The sequence below is a fragment of the Halyomorpha halys genome, unplaced genomic scaffold (assembly GCF_000696795.3).
Source record: "Halyomorpha halys isolate HHAL.00 unplaced genomic scaffold, Hhal_1.1 Scaffold146.1, whole genome shotgun sequence".
In the NCBI taxonomy this organism is placed as follows: domain Eukaryota; kingdom Metazoa; phylum Arthropoda; class Insecta; order Hemiptera; family Pentatomidae; genus Halyomorpha; species Halyomorpha halys.
This window is the reverse complement of record NW_027110622.1, coordinates 849,209-867,808: the sequence shown is the minus strand read 5'-3', so window position 1 is coordinate 867,808 and position 18,600 is coordinate 849,209. Positions and strand designations below refer to the sequence as shown.

General features: G+C 29.2%; 1 protein-coding gene across 11 annotated transcripts in view; it reads left to right on the top strand.

Annotated features, from left to right (window-relative positions):
* The window catches only part of LOC106678541 (thyrotroph embryonic factor), a 680,455-nt gene that overhangs the window by 616,738 nt on the left and 45,117 nt on the right, over positions 1-18,600 (top strand). The window contains exon 1 of one of the 11 annotated variants that reach the window (XM_067048777.1): positions 5,814-5,953. The exons of the other annotated variants lie outside the window; for them this stretch is intronic. Within the exon in view, the coding sequence (XP_066904878.1) occupies positions 5,890-5,953 (64 nt within the window). The 5' untranslated portion in view covers positions 5,814-5,889. Of the gene's footprint in view, positions 1-5,813; positions 5,954-18,600 lie in introns of those variants that run through there. 11 annotated transcript variants of the gene reach the window in all.

Sequence of the window (18,600 nt, the reverse complement as noted above, 5' to 3'; positions counted from 1 at the left end):
TTAGAGGTTCTTCATCGTCGATAAAACAATATTTAATAATTTGATACTAATAGTTGAACATTAAATTAAAGTTTTCTAATTAATATATCAAATAATATTTCTCTAATGAACACAATTGTTATTTATGATATGAGTAACACTTATCTTTTTGTTAATTTTTTGTTTTTTAAAAAGCTGTTTAGAGAATTTAGAATAAATGTATTTACATTTTATAATGTTTTAATCTTTAAAAAAAATTAAATCTATACCACTACAACCCATGAATCGTCAGGGGTCTAATACTTTGTCAGGAAGTACTGTTAATTGACCAACCGTTGTGCAAGGCAGTGATTTAGGCAGAATATGTAGAGTATTGTCAGGCTATATAGTGTTTAATGATAATATTTCTTTTGTTTTTTTAACCATCTTGAACATTTATTAATATTTGAATTTAAATGGAAATAAATAAATTTATTTATTAAAAAGAGATCAATTATAAATAGATTTTTTAAGCAGATCTAGGACTAAGTTGATCAAAGTATATAACCTTTAAAAAATAATTATTTTTAGTAGTAATTATGTATTGTTATTTGAAATATTCATTATGTCTGTAATTTTATATGACTTAAATGAAAAAAATATTCGTTCTTATAACTGAAAATTGCATCATAAAGCATCATGGAACAAATTTAGTTTTGTGTCTGTCGGCCTGTTGTCAAATATGTGATCGGCTATAATAGATTGAACCATATTTCAGATTTTGTACTCTAGTTAGTCATATACAAATTTTATTAGATTTCGTCCGCTTGTTTCGTTCACGCATGCGTAAACGTATTTTACTCATAATACCTTCAAAAGTGGTTCATTATATTTGGACCAAATTCAGTAGTTGGAGAGTACATCTGAATATAGGCTATATTACGAATCTTCTCTTTTACTCTATTTTATTATCATTAAATTTTAAATAAGGTGAATACCTACCCAATAAAAATTTTAAAAAGAAAAAAAAGATAATTTCGTGTATCTTATAAACTGACTTGTTACACCATAAATTGCCAATACTTAATTTGTAGTTTCTTGAAGAACTTTGTTGTGAAAAACTTGCTCCTCAACTTCTTGTGTTGAACGTCTATTGTTCTTCACCAGCCAACCGTTTACAGGGTTACTACGCATTCCTTCCAATATAGAAAGCGGGTCAACTTAAAATAAATAAAGTTAGAGATCGTTAATATTTTATTTTTTTAAATACTATTTTATAATAACGGTAATGATTAACTCCCAAATCAGAAAAAAACTTGGGGGTGCGGTCAAAGTGAAACACATAAATTGGTGTAACCTATTTAATTGTGCCAACGTTTCGGCTAGATTTTCTAGCCTTCTTCAGGGCTAAGAACAGAACAAGATAACAACCACAGTAAGTATAGAAAATAAAAAAGAAAGTATAAACAGAATAACATAAAATGAATAATTTTACAAAATAGAATTAATAAACTGAAGTGATGAGAGAAGCGGGAAATAAAATGTATACATAGGTAATTGATTATATAAGTATGTAATGTAAGTTATATAATGCAAAGAAGTATGAACATATTAGTTATTAATAATTTAAAAATTGAAATATGGAAAGAAAAAGAAAATTGAGAGGAAATATATGAAGAAAAAGGAAATTGAAATATGGAAAGAAAAAGAAAATTGAGAGGAAGAAACTATATGTAACAATAATAATTGATAAAGAGGCAAAATATAAGTAAAGTATACCATAAGAAATGAATAGAAAAACATTTTTTTTTTAAAAAACACCAATAATAATATAGTAAACATAACTTATAACGTGGGTAAGGCAAATGGAGAAAAGTGGAGAAAAGAAGGGGTGGTAAAATAAAGAAAGGGGAAAGAAAAAAAATAGAATAAAACGAACCTGTTAGCTTGAAAATCAAACGCCTAATGGATACTTCGCCAATAACGGCCAAACTCTGAATTAAAAAAGCCGTTACAAAAATTACTAAGTGTTTTTTAAGAGAAAACGTTACGAGGGGGTAAAAATAAAAAGTAGAAAATATTTATAGGAAGAAAGCGAGTGAGAGGGTGACGACAGTTAGTAATTTATAATCCTAAATGTGAATTTTTCAAAATTTATTCTGAACATTAATTTTATAGATATTTTAAAACATATACCAGTTATTCATAAAATTAGTAATATATTTGAAAAAAATATTATTCAATACTTCTGAATTATTCGAAGAGTATCTCACGTGTCTGAAGTATTTTTGAAATAATTATATTGAAACGGTATAGTATCAATGACGATAAGTACTTGTAATTCGTTATCTGTGGATTAGTAAACTATAAAACCGTTCTAGAACAAATATTATAACAGTTACCAGGATAAGATTAGGATATTTTGGGATTTCTAAGGGATATGACTTCAAGAAAAAAAAAATTAAAAATCAACGTGACCACAATAACCCCGTTGTACCCGTTGTAATCTTAATACCACTCCCACAAATAATGTTTGACTATGATTTTGTTACTAAAATCATTTTAACAAATACACATATATCTATATGAAAGATCTTGAGAAAGTGGGAGTAATCATTCGAACATAAATTTAATAGTTTTATAACTAAATCTAATAGACAAACGCTCTGAACTTCCCATCCCCTCCCTCCCCCTAAAAAAAAACTCTTATACACTTATAATTAGACCTATTTGGACATACGCTGAAGGGCTCCACTAATACAATTCTTCTAATTCTTCTCGTATCCAATCTCTACAATCCAAAATCCTCCGTAAAATTCTTGATGATCCTTATTATGTCACAAATAAACCCATCCATAAAGACCTAAATATTCCAAAAGCTGTAGATTTGGCATCTACAGAAATAGATATATCTCCGTTCATTATAAAATTTCTAACCACCCAAACCCATTACTTATTAATCTCACATCCTTTACAATCCCTGATAATCTTTCAAGGCGTTTCAAAAGATGTTGGCCTCGGGATCTTCTTATTTAAACCTATGATTGAAGTATCTCCATTGTGTGGCTCCTTCAGAAGATTAGCACGTATTCTGAAATATTTATCACATTTACTTATTATACTAAGACGAGTTGATAAATTTTAATTTTAATTTATATTAATATAGCAATGGTGAGCGCGGAATCACAGTGTTAAGGTACGATCTTACTATCTCCAAGGATCCGGGTTCGAATATGGCTAGGAAGAAAATTGTTTTCTATTACACTGCAGTTAATTGACCTAAAAAGGGGGGGAGCTATTAAAATTTCACTTTGTTCTGAAAAAAATTTAAAAATATAAAAAAATGTTTAAGCTTATAACTGATATAAGAAAACCGAATTTTCTACAACCATCTAGCATAAAGCTGAACACTCGTAGGTCGCATAGGTTGCTTCGTTTAATAGTCTATCCTAAAGCACGGAAAAAGTTTTAGATATGTGTTTTTACTAAAGACCAATTTTAAAAAGTAAGCCTATTTTATGGGAGATCTTTTGCTACGGCTGTAAAATTCTCTACAATAATTTGATACATCAGAGCAATAATGAAAAGAGTTATCTAAGCAATAAAGATAACTCCAAGATTAATTGTTGACATAAGACGGTGGAGACATTAATTAGGGCTCCATGATGGCAGATACGGCAATAGCTGAGTTTCTTTTAAAATTAAGTGTAATATCATCAGATCTTAAAATGCTATAATTCCTTTTCTTTAGTTGATATTTAATTTCAATTACAATTTTCAGCACATATTATTATTATAATAATTCACGTTTTAAATATACTCAGGTAGAAAAAAATTTAAATAGCTTAGTTTTATGAAATTTTTATTTCCTGCTCTTTATCTTGGCGGATGTATAGAGCTAATAATTAAAAAAAAAAAACAATCAGGTCACCAGCTATGAGTGAATAACTTGTATTACATTAAATTTAACGTATCTGATTCTAGGAGCTATTTACAAGATTTGGAAATCATAAAATTTATCTGTGCAATAAGAATTAAATTAGTTTATGAAATAAATATACAGTGTATCATGAATATATTTTAAATTGGTTATCATACACCATACCGAAAACGCAAATGTCCATAACTAAGCCAGTCATACTTTAATAAATTTACAAAAGCAGGAATAATAATGATAATAATAGAAATGACGGATGAAAAGTTACCAAATTTTAACATATATATATTATTTTATTTATTTATTTTCGATTGGTTCTACAAACCTTGTAGATCTTTGGCGCCCAAACCATCCACTTAGTCTTGGGCTACTGGTTTCCAGTGTGTTGCATGTACCTCTTTCGCATATTTGTTGATTCTGTCTATCCAACTGTTTTTTGGCCTCCCACGTGTTGTCTTGCCAACTATATTAGCATTCATTGTTTGTAAAGGCGTCCTGTTGGATTACTTCGAGCCACATGTCTTAACCTTCTTGCCTTCATGCCATGATATATTAACTGCAAGCAAGTGATGTTTCTGCAACCAATTCACTATTAGTTCTATTAGTTCTTCTCCCCCATGGGTTAAGGCTCTCATCCTAGGATCTCTCCTGTAATAATTTTTATTTTTAGTCAGATATCAGATCGGCAAATACTGAATTTTCCTACGGGATAATAATTTACAATATAAATCATCAGTGTTACTTACTTGTGTGACTATGATAGTTGAGGTTGAAAGGTGTTTCTATTTTTATTATCTAGTAAAAAAAAAAAAAAGTGACGAATTAAAATCCTAGGGACATTGAAACGGAGAACAAGCTAGGTTTTATGATATGAACAACATTCATGGACATGAGAATAAATCATGATGACTGAGGAAGACTCTGAAACGTCGGTGTTTTATATAAAAAAAAAAGAAAACATTGGAGTTTATATATATATATATATATATATATATATATATATATTTATTTGTTTTTTATTTTGTTGTAAAATATATGTGACTGAATAGGGGCAAAGAATAGAAATATACAATATATGTGCTTTACAAAACATATGTCAAGGATTAAATTTGCAACTTTTAATATAATATTATAATATATTCTCCTCATATTTGTATGTAAAACATGTTTCCGCTCCCATGGAAATCCAAAAGGACTCGAGAAAATGCTGCATTGATTAACCTTAAAAAGGAAAAGGCCCACCAAAAAAAGAAAGTGGCGGCGACCGGGAGAGACTAATAAATATTTTGATCAGCTTTCCAAAAGCTACAACACATCCATAAGGTCCCGCGATCTGGAACTAGATTGGAAAGTCCCGTACTTTACCCGAGATCGTGGGACGATAATTTACCTCGTAGTTGTATCCCTTTATCTCTACAACTTTATCACCACTATTCTACGAAATTTGGATTAGAAAGTGCTTTCTTTTGCCACGATCTCGAGCTTGAAGGGTTATTTAAATATAATTAATACACGCGTGCGCATAAGGTCTCTCAGTTTATACTTACCTCCAATTTATATTTCTTATTATGAATCTAAGTAGTATAAAAAAAAAATAAGGTATAAAATATACCGTCCCTTAATTTTGATGCAGTATGAACAATTATCATTCTTTGGTATTTTACGCAAACACTTTTGTTAAATTGTTCATAAAAAAAAAAAGAATGTTTACATACAGACTGAAATTTTATTCACACAGCTTTCGACTTCATTAAATGCTAAAATAAAATAAATTATTTGAGCATAGAAAGAATGTATTCCTGTATTCAAATCTTATCACCTTTTATATTTTCAACAATTTCACCTATCTCTGAACACGTGTCGACCTTTGGTTTCAATGACTTGATATGAAATCGGATGTTGAGCAAACAATTTTAAGTAGTGTTAAAACAACACTCGTTCGGTAAACTTCTTTCGTGATTTTTAAATTCCCATTCTTTGGTGTTCAGTTCGAAATGGTGTTCAATCGTTTCTCTCAGTCTCATGATTCTTTTGTTCCATACGGTTACTACATTCAAGGTACGTACATAAAAATCAAGGATATTTTATAATGTTACCTTCCTAATAGTATTAGGCGCTATTTATGTCGTTAATTTGAATCATCTCCAACATGATTATAAATTCAAATTCATTTCTCATTAGGTCAGTGGCTTTATTTTTATTGCTTAAATTATCTCACTTGTAAAATTTTTATGATGCTATTAATTCATTTAAATATAAATGCTGTTAAAATACACGTGAAGGACTTTCCTTAGGTATTGTTAATTAATTTACGACACGTGTTAAAAATTATCACAATATGATAAGTACTCCAATATTACTTAATGATCATGAATTTATAGAATTAAAAAAAAGAATTTATTAAAAACTTTTTTTTATTTTAAGTATTCATTTAAAAAATTACATCTAATATGGTCCGAATAGATGACATCTTTCGGGCGGGGCCAAAATAACACAAAAATGATAGACATAAGTGATATTTAATTATTACAATGTTGACAATTAAGGCGTTGTGGAGGCTATACAATTTTTAAGCTAGATAAGTATAATATGAATTGATCTCAAGTGATATAACTAATAATTTAATTAACAACTATTAAAATGAAAATAATGTAAAAAATAAAAATAAAATAATAATTATTAAAACAATTAATAATAAAAAGAACTCAAATGACTTTGAAGTGAATAATAAAGCTACAAATTTATGATTCGTGAATTAATATAATAATGAGAATAAAACAAGATGATACAGAATATGATAAAAATAAGGATCCAATAATATCTATTAATAAACAAACGTACATTGTTATTCTATTTGTAATATAATGAATAATTGTGTGGAGTGGAAAAAATACAGGGAGATATGGTCATATGGTGAATCAAAATCAGTTATTAGGAATCAAAGTAAGAATAAATATTAAATATTTTTAGTTTTATATTTTCAGTGAAATATTTTTTTTTTTAGTTTTCTTTGTGGTTGATTTATTTATGGAAATATTTATAATTTTTCAATTCATAAGCTATACTTCATCAGTTTTATGTTTATTTAATAATTTATATTAAAAACATAAATTTCGGTTAAGGTGTAGCTAATTTATCTATAGACTTTTTATTGTTTTTACTTGAATAATTGTTAATGCGTCCGGTAAATATATTCCAGAATATAGCATTAGAAGCGAAAAATATGGGCGTGTAAGGTTATAGTACTTGGTAACGAACGAATGGGACGATTGCCTTAAAGACTGATTAGGCAGATTTGGATCTGGAGGTGCGTCACTGGACCGATGTATGTAAAGAACGATTGGTTGTATCGGCATAGAACCTTTGGGTTCGCTAACTCTCATTATTGTTATTATTACAATAATTGTAAATTGTTTTTTTATAGGCTTTGCTTGCTTAAAGCGGATAATGAGTGTGAAGGTCTATTTTAAAAATTTAAATGTTTGCTTATTAGTTGGCAAACGTTTTCATTAGCAAGTGTTAAATGAACAAAATAAACGTGTTTGTGCTATTCGTCGAATATTTTCTTACATTTAAACATGGCTCTTTTACTCAATAACATTCCTACACCTTAGACAGTTTCCATTCCTACGGTATGAGGGCGTAATAGAAATTCAATTGTTTTATTACTTATTAGCTCAGTGATAGAAAACATCGTTCCATTCATTTCCCGTCTTTATCTGATATTTTCATGTTATTCATGGACATATTTTATGAAGGTATCTGACGCACTTTCGTGAGATTTCATTTTAATTAGCACTTGAATACGGTGTTTTTTCTTCAAAATGGAAAGTTTATTTCATAGATTGATCGATTTTTTACAACCAGTACCAATGATTCTTGTTTCCTGCAAACAGAAAATTGTTTTCATTGAAAATATATGTGGCCAGTGTCTTTTAGGCATCAAGACATTTTTAAATTTTGACTCTTCATTATACAAAATTTTAATTTTAATTTTAACAAATCTGGCGGTCGAGCGTGACTCTGACCAAATCACCTCCTTGCACAACCGTTGGTCTAGTAACAGACCTTCCTTACTAAGTATTGAAAACTTCATGGGTTGTAGCGTTACAGATTTTAATTTAATTTTAGTATAACAAATTTACTAGATTCTTTATTTTTTTTCACGTGTTTTACACTTTTTGACTTATTCGTAGTTGCATTAGCTAACTTGGTATAGAATAATAAATTTAACCTACTATTTTATAGCGGCCATACTAATTATCCATAAATTAAAGGTAATATACATATTTTGTAGTACATTTTGACTAATTTAATTTTGTATAGTATTATTAATTATAATAAAATATGTCCAAATATCCAAGTTTATTTTCTGATAACTTCTACGTTTTGCCCATTCTCAAGGATATCTTCTTCATAACACCACTGCTAAAAGTGTTATTAAAAGGTTGCAAGCTATTTTGCTTTCAATATACACAGTATATCAAAATATACCTTAGCCTATTAACTTATTTTTATCCACTATTTCACTTATTATAATTTTATTCAGTTTTTACAAATTATAATTTTATTCAGTTTTTACAAATTATAATTTTATTCAGTTTTTACAAATTATAATTTTATTAAGTTTTTACAAATTATAATTTTATTCAGTTTTTACAAATTATAATTTTATTCAGTTTTTACAAATTATAATTTTATTAAGTTTTTACAAATTATAATTTTATTAAGTTTTTACAAATTATAATTTTATTCAGTTTTTACAAATTATAATTTTATTCAGTTTTTACAAATTATAATTTTATTCAGTTGTTACAAATTATAATTTTATTCAGTTTTTACTAATTATAATTTTATTCAGTTTTTACAAACTATAACTTTATTCAGTTTTTACAACCTATAACAACCTTATCAATAATACATTCTTAAATAAGATAGCCTTGAGAATGGCATATACAGAATGGCAAAAACAATAAATAATTTTACAGGGTTTAAAAAATTGTTTCTTTTTAAATCTCCTACTCTTTGAACTATATAATCTCGCCATTTGGTAATTCGCCTTTCTCTTCTTCCCTTGGTATTTATTCTGTTGAAATTTTGGATCACCTTGTATTAAGTCTGGTAACATGACCAACCCATATGTACTTCCGTTCCAAGGTTTTAATCTTTAATCATAGATTGGACTTTTATGTTGATGATGTGGTCTTTTCTTTTGATACCCATCATACTTATTGAAAATTGCATTTTTAACCTCGCTAATTTTTCAAAACTGTTTCCTATTGCTGACTATATTTAAGATCCATATCAAATTACTGGGTATGAACAAGAACAGAATACACACACAAAAAAGAAATATAAATATTTAAAGATAAAATTTGACATATAACGAATAAAAGTAATTCGCTGTGTTAAAGAACAATACTTAAGGAGACCAACTGAAAAAATTAGAAGTTTAGCAAAAAAAAAAACCTGCATGTTAGACAAACAAAATTCAAGATTTATCGAGTCATTAAAAATATTATTATTATTATTGATATTTAAGTCATAAATGTTGAGAGTTTATTAATTTTTGACACATTTTAATCTTCAAATTACTAAAAAAAAGTATATTCCATGTAAAAAATTATTGAAAAAAATATAAAGTCGGAGAAATATCGATTCTTGTTACAATGCTAATTAATTCCATATCCTCATTATATTACCTGCCTTCTACGTACTCAATTCACCTTTAATCTGGTACACACGTATCTATAAGAAGTTGTTTTATCAGCTTCAAGAAGTGGAGACAGAGAAAGGAAGATGAAAGAAGCGAAGAAAGTGGGTCCAAGGTTGGGCATTCACTTTCTTCTCGATCCGCCTCCTTGCCCCTCTCTCTTAGAGTCACTGTTCAGTTCCGTTAACGGTTCTTTATTGGAACGGATAAATACTTCAAAGGAACTGTAATATTTTTTTTTAAAAATACAGCCTTCTTTGTTCCTAAATAATCACCATAATTAGCGACGTTCAGACAAGGACATGACATTCGTCTTGCTTCATTGAATTATCAGTCCAACGCTGAATTTCCGGGTTATGTTTAATTTTTCAAACATTTTCGGACAATAGAAAACGAAAACTAATATTTCTTGTACAATTATAATATATATATTTTTAAGAGACTATTTCCTAAACCTTGGATGGTCTTGTTGCTGTGAAACAATTTGTGTAAAAAAATCATCAAGATGTCTATCTAAATTTACTGCGTACATATTTCATCAAACAGTGATCTGTTGTTTGATTATTTATATCTAGATTCATTTATTTTTAACTGACCTCTGAACTTTATTGAATGGGTATATAAATTTATTTTTATTTTTTTTAAGTCATTATATTCATAGTCCACATATTTATATTACTTTATGCATAAGGTGTAAGGAATTGCTTAAACTTTGAAAATTCTCCCCCTTCAAAATATTTTATACCTTTTATTAAAAATGCAATGTGTTTATATTTATTGTATTAGTTATTTCTGTAGAAATCCTTCCTGATAATTTCTTATTTTCATTCAAAGTTTGGGTCACTTCCCTTCTCTGAAATCTGGAATAAGATTACTATTTTATAAAATAGACATCTTTGTTTAAGTGTGAAGTTTGCTTTTTAATCCTTTTAGTGCCTACACAAAGATAATCGGCGGAATTTCATAAGTTTACTAGGGTTTGGAAAAATGCTCATAAAAACATACAAAAAACCGTATTCACATAGTTCAAAAATTAAGGACGAAATAGAAAAAAAAACAATGACACTAATTTTTCTATATCAATTAAAAATCATATTATTAAAAAAGGAATAAATAATCATAAAAATCGAGTTCCCTCATAGAAAACGTATTTGCACGTACGAAAAATATTTTTTCAGGTTCGTTAGGTGTTCATTATTATTATTATTATAAATGATATGGCTTAACAAAAATAAAGAATAACTCCAAGGTACATGGTAAGCGCCGGATGGATTATCTCTTCCAATACAAGTATTTTTTATAGGTAATATGACATTGATTACAAACGTTGAGTCATATTTTCATTTTTATTTACGTTCTTATTCGAAATAATTTTTTTCTTCTTTTCTCTTAATACAATTAGACCATTTATAACGTATTATACATTTATTTTGAGATATAGTTTTCTCGCAATGCGAATAGTAAAGTGCTACAAGGTTCGGGACGATATATCGGCTGTAATACATAATATATAATACAGTATAACAACTATAAATTTCGAACAACTATAAATCAATTTATTTTAGCAAATATCATGAAAACTACTATTCCTACGAAGGTAAAGGTCTTAGACTACGTTATAATCCATTAAACTAGCTTTAATTTCATTGCTAATAGACATCTGTACGTCACATAGTTCCTGAGATATAGATTTCTCAAAATAAATTAACTAACTAATTATATTTCTGTACATTTTTATTAAATGTTGCTTTTTAAAAGGCTATATCTCGAGAACTATTGGACGTAAATAGCTCCATTAGAGCTAATATTTTAGCAAATTTACTCTTCGAGCTCCGAATGAAAAATTAATGTCTATTAATAATATAATATTAATGTCTATTAATAACCGCCATTTTTTATTTCCCCTTCCTATACTTGGCAGACTCATCAATTTTAACTAGTAATTATACATAGTTTTCATTAAAGTAATCAAAAATTGGGATGAGATAACTGCCTTTTTTCTTCCCGGCTCTTGTACTAACTTTTAATCTATTTTATTTTACTGCTAGTTCAGTATGGTGACTCTAACCTATACTCGTAACTTTCATCTTTTTTTAGCTTTCCTTCTGCTATTATTATTTGTTATTGCCCAGGAATGTATATTTGTTTTTACTGTATTATTAATTTCAGTTTCTAATTTTTAAGAATATTTTTTTATTTAGATTAATTTTTTATTAAGTTTACTATATTTTTTTTATAAATTAAAAAAAAAATCGGACATCCATAGGAATACAAAAATTTTCTCCTCTCACCCTTCTTTGATGGCCTAATTATATAACAAGAGCAGAAAAACATTTTACATCATTGATTGCCTTCTTACGCAATATTGACACTGAAAAACGTCAAAAATATTTTTGTCGATTATAAAATCATATGTAGCCAAATATTTAGTCAGAATTCGAGTGCCATGCGGAGTGGAAATGACAGTAACGTTTCGCAAAGAACACTTACGCTTCGTCATCAAACCATTCTCGTTACTGTTCTTCGAAAAACAAGTTCCATTCTTCTTTTCTATTCATCATTCGACCTTGTATTGTCGGATTTTCTTTGCTTTTGCGAATGGAATAGTAAAGACTTAATGATTCATTCTCTTTAATCACCCGTTCAATTACTTATTGTATGTGGTATGTACTTTTATTGCACTTAAATAATGTCATTGACTTGGTTTATTTATCTTTATTTCGTACTATTACTTATAACTCCGTTTGAATTCTGTTTGTTATAATTAATTATACGATCATTTATTCCAAATATTACGATAGATAAAGAATCACTGACGCTTTTTTGCTTATATCATTTTATTTTACTAAGAATAAAAAATTGTTTAATATGAAAATTTTGTATTCCTTGAGGCCGTTTGTGCCGGTTCGATTCTGAACCTGAAGAGTTTTATTTCATTGCGGTCCCAAGGAATGAAAACATGACCTTCCAATATTGATTTATGTTACCCAATAGATTAAACCGTCAAATGAATCATAACTTAATTAACTTTACTGCTAATATTATTAATTTGTTTGTTGAATTAGAATAGTGATAATTTATTCATGTATGTTAAATGTGATTTTAATATTAAGTCAATGGATGACTACTTATGAATAAAATACATTTTAATAATTGCAAGAACAATTTTCGAGTTTTGGGGTTTTTCTTTTCGATGTGCTAAGTTGAAATCCGTATAGATTTAAGAGTCTGAAATACATTTGATCATAGATGACGATGATGCCTTAATAAATTTTACACGAACTATTTATGAAATGATTTTTTTTTACGATATTTCCTACCGTTTTCGCAAAAATTGTGTGAATTTTTGTCACCATAACTTAGACCTACCAAGTTACATTTAGAAATTCTCAAAAATCACGAAAAAAAGAGGTCGTGAATCTAGTGTATTCAATAGATCGCTTATTATTCATAGATAGAAATCTGAAATTATATTATTGTCCACTCTGTTTTAAAATATGTAAATAGACTCGATAGTGTAAGATGAGAACAAGCCCTTCATATCGTATATCGTCTTGAAGTCTCGCCTTTCACTGGCCCGTCGGAAATGAAACCAGACTTAAAGGAAGAGGGTGATAGATTTATCCGGATTCGCGTCGTGGATTGTATATTGTAATTTTACCGAGCAAGGGCGGTTCAAACAATGAGTTATCTTTCTTTATTTAGAAAGGGCGGAAGGACTTTCACTGGCCTCCCACGGGCCAACCGATCGTGATAAGTTACTGCGAGTGCATTTGTATGTCGGTGTAGTCATCTGTATGCTCCGCTGCAGGTAATATATAGTCATCAGTATGCTCCTGCATAGAGAAGTAGTTCCAAGTGCATCAATTGACATTTCAGTTTGAAGCAGAGTTGGGCGGTACTTAATTACGTTTTCGATTTTGAACAAGAACTATGTGCAAAGTAAACAGAGTAAATAGTGTAACCAAGTGTACACGAAGGTACTCAACAATTATGATTATTATTAAAATCGATTATATTAAATGTGTCATTTCTTTCTTTAATCATCACTTTAGTTTTTAGTATTGATACTTGTACTCATACGTAATGTTTTTTTTTTTTTTTTTTTAGAATATATATACATGAGGAGAAGATGGTTGGAAGTGCGGTCAGTAACTAACATAAATAAGTTGAAAAAACTTATTTATAACCAACGTTTCGGCCACAATTTCTAGCCATCTTCTGGGCTACTAGTGGGGGAAATCAGAAATCTAAGTGGACTAAGACTCAGATTTTCGATTTCCTGCTACTATTTTGGACACCATCTTCTCTTCATATTGAGTTGTAATAGTTTAGTAGTTTGCCCCTTGGACCAATTTACTTTCCATTCTATGAGCACCAGCAGTGAAACGGAACAATTTTCGAAAATCAAACTTCCTCAGTTAAAACTCATGTCAAATATCATCCATTGAAATTCATGAATCTGTCTAACGGATTATTTTAAACTAAAGGGTAAATCAACAACCCACCTTACGATCTCTCAACCCCACCTCAAATCATCTCGATAGCTATTAACATCCCCTTATATTTAATTAATAATAATAAAATTAATCCAATTTTTAACCGGCACAACCAAAACCCGGACCCGCATCTGACAAACGTAGTGTTTTGAGTTTTACTTTTTTATTATTCTTATTGAACTAATCATTCAAAATAATGAATAAAATTTAAGTAAAAACAAATATAAATAGATCCAAATGCATAAAATTCTTCAACCCTTTTTTTATATACTATTTTAGACAATGGTGCGCGCATCTCACCACCTTCACTTACTAAGCAACTTACGTCCTGAAGTTTTGTTTATTGTAGATTTGTAGAATCGAATTATAGTTATTATAATTTTTATGATTTTATTTTTAAAAAATCTAACCTCCAGAGAAGATATGTACAAAAAATTAATATTTTTCTGTTGCTATAAAAGTTCGTATTTTAGGGTTTCTCGCGATGTGAACAACAATTAGTAATTATTTTCTACCAAGAATACAACAGTTTAACAAAAGATAATCAAGCAATCATGTTATCGGAAATCCGGGGAATCAGGATCGTGAAGTCTCGGCATTTCCTGTACGAATCGGATTAATCTCAATATAAGCTTTTAATATTTTGTTTTTATGCATTGTAAATTACTAATAAAGATTAGAACATTTTATTTTTTTCAAAAACAAAAAATTAAAGCTACTTTACAAGAGAGATGGGCAAGAATTAGCTATAGCTGAAACTAATAGCTAAAGTTGCCATGGATACGACCCTTATTCATGAATGAGCCATTGATAAATAAATATCGTATCCATGGCAACTTTAGCTATAGTTGAAACTAATAGCTAAAGTTGCCATGGATACGAATCTTTTTCATGAATGAGCCATTGATAAATAAATATCGTATCCATGACAATTTTAGCTAATAGTGTCATAGTTGCCCAACTGTGCCTGATATAACCCACCTTAAATATGTAATTTCAATTTCGAACGACTATTCTTTTTTTAGTTAGGTTATTCATAAGCTCACACAATTCTGCGAGACTAAGTTTATTGGACTCAGGTATTTATATATAGAACATGTATAGGAGTAGAAAACTCAAATTTCAAATTTTAGACGATTACAATACTTTCAATTACTCCATTTTCCATATATAGAATATATATATTCATACATATATTCATATGTGAAAGTTAAAATGTTGTCAGCCTGCAGCTCACTATTGATACACACAGCTTTTGTTGCTGAAGAATTATCAGATTGTTGAATACTGAAGATTTTTGTTGCATATTTAGATTTCAACGACATATTTTTGGACGACACTACATTTTTCATGCTCGTATTTGGCAGAAAATGTTAAAACAAAAGGCCGAAGCTATTTACTTAGTGCAACATAAAACAGAGATATTTTTATCAATTATAATAAAAATATCCCTTATAATTCAAATATTCATTATAACAATATCTTTATTTTCTTATTATTCAACTCCTACGTTTCGGCCCTTCCGGCCATTCTCAAGAAAAATTACACTCTAAACATTAAAAATTACTTCCAAAACAATCTTTCCTATAAATTATCCAACCTTATTCTAAATATCACAGCTACTTTGTTGTAAAAAAATTTGCTGGCTGCTCTGCCTTTGTCAGATTATAATTTAGTTTATAATCAACCTATAAACTATAATTAAATTAGGGAAAACACTATACACATTCGATTAGCTTTTATCATATTAGTAATTTGACACAATGTGGTCGGAAGGTCCGAAACGTAAGAGTGGAATAATAAAAAAATAATGTTGAGAGTTAACGGATTTTTTATTATAATTAATAAGCAAGAATTCAAATAATATATATTTATGTGATTCTCGTTTAACTGAAAATGAAATAGTATCATAGGATCCCTTGTTTACGCGTACAGATTCTATAATTAAAAATTTGTTTTATATTTCGTAATATTGCTCGATTTTGATCGAAATTTATGTTTCGTAACAAGTAGACAAGATCGGAAACCTCCAAAACGTACTCCATTATACTGCTAAGACTCGGCAGATTACAATCGGAGATTCTAATCACCCCTTGCCCTCACGGGGCAGGCACACTCAGGAGAAAGCTACCATTGACCTGGGCCACCGTTTCCGCGTTTCATATTCTCCAACCGTTCCCTTCTCTTTGGTCGCTTCCTGGTCCGTCAGCAATCTACGCCGCGCTCTATCCTCCGATGGTGATCAGTATTTTTTTATAAACATCTATAGTAGCATTAAACATTAACTGTGTATTGATTTATACTGTTTAAATAAAAAAAAAAAAATAATACCACACAAAGGGTAAGGTGTGCAAAAAATATTGACTAACTTGTTTAATATCCATTTTTCATAATTTCAACAGCTGAATTTAAAATTTTAAAATGCCAAATATCAAATGAAAGCATATACAAAAGACTTTAAAACAAGCTATAAACCATTCCTCTAGCATATTGCTTTGTAATCTTGAGCATTTTTGTGATCTATAACATGGTGAAATTTGTATATTTTTGAAATATTGAAAAACCTATATTCAAAATGTATTGTGTTAATATACTGATACAAAAAAAATTATGAAAATCTGTGATAGAGGTTCTTCAGGTTTGAACAGACCAAATTAAATTGTTTGTACATAGATATATAAAATGTTTATTCTGATTTATTTGCTACTCCTGAATTGGTGAAAATATATTATATAATATAGCCATTGATATTCAATGGTCCATCACGTAATATGATTAATTTAACCATTGATTTAGAAACCATTTTTAAGAACATACAAACATAATAAAACCCATTAAATTTGTTCCATTTTGCAGAAAATTACAGATATTAATATCATTATTAATATCGATATTTTATTTTCGATATATTTTTTATCTACATTTATAATATTAAAAATTTCGAGGTCTAATATATATTTCTATAATTACTTTATCGTCATGTTTGATAACTATCGATTACAATACAAATGTATGTATCAATATTTACAGCTCTACTGAAGGGTGTATGAGTCCCAGTTAGCTGTCAATGCTGTAGCAGCCACTATCAACTATCATGCCGAACCTAATTGTTCCTTAAGCAAAAATGCCATAGTTTACACAATGGCAGTGGTTGCAAAAGTTACTGCTATGACTTGTAATTTATAAGGACATAATTAGCTATATTGTAAAGGATCGCAACGGTTTGAGAATGGGCCATTAAAGGAGTTGATCAGGCAATTAAGAATCAATTTAATTAATAACAAAAGGTTCCTGCCTGAAAAGCTGTTGTGGAAACCCAGTCCTTGCTCATGTATCTAACACCTATTAAGGTATTGATTAAATACTTACGCACTAATTATTTCTGGATTTCGTACTTTGGTCGGTAAAAAGGAAAACACTCCTCAAAATGAAACTTTAAACTATGTTCATTCGAGCCGAGAGGAAAATAAAAACGTCAGTGGTCGAGGCGACAGACTGTCGGCCATGGTCAAGAGAAAGTGAAATAAAAAAAAAACAAGGAGATTTTTAACTGGGGCCACTTTCTATTCGCTGTCCTCCGGGTCAGATCGAGTCCTTCTTCGAGTCAGGGCTAAAGGATAACTGTCCTAACATATCTCTAAGAAGAAAGGCCTAGGGCGCATGTCAATCTTATTAATTTTAAGAGGATTAACTAGAACGTTTGAAGCATGCATTGAAAATTATTTTAAATCTAATCTCATGAGTATAAATCTCTTAGTAGATTAAGTAGAGGAAAGCTACGAAAGATCTATGTCTCGATGTAAATACGAGTAAAACAAATAGATGGTTAGCATCAGGCAACAGCAAACGACAGCAAAAACGAGATTGATAAATAAAATAAAGGCAGAAAATGCTTGTTATAATTCAATTTCAAAATCCCTCAGCTCGAATCTTCTGTCCAGAAACATAAAAGTTAGAATTTACAAAACTATTATCCTTCCTACCTTTCCTTACAGATGTTAAACATAGCCACTTACGCAAAGGGACGAACAGCTCTTTGAGGTTTTTGAAACTAATATATATTGCGCGAAATAATCGGACCGAAGAAGAATGAGTTAAGTGGAAAATTTAGACAGCAACGCATAATATGGGCTTGTTGGGCTTAGTAACGAGCGGATCTCTAAAATGTTAATAAACATTGATCCGACAATCTGAGGTGTATACTGAAGTCAATGTGGAAGAATTGTATCAAAACTGGTCTTGTGGATTTGAGTTTGGGCGAGAAGATGGTAATATGGTATTTTTTTATAAGTGAGTTCAGTTCTTCTCTTAGGTTTGAATATAAGTTTATGGTCTGGATGGATTCCGATAGTAAGGCGTTTTTTTTTCAGTTTTTAGGAATCAAAGAATCATAAATGTTAATTAAGTAAAAGAAATCGAATTTTGATTATGTAAAATTTTAAAAAAGGTAAAACTTACTTCCTAAGGTAAGAGATAATTCTTTGTTCAAAAAA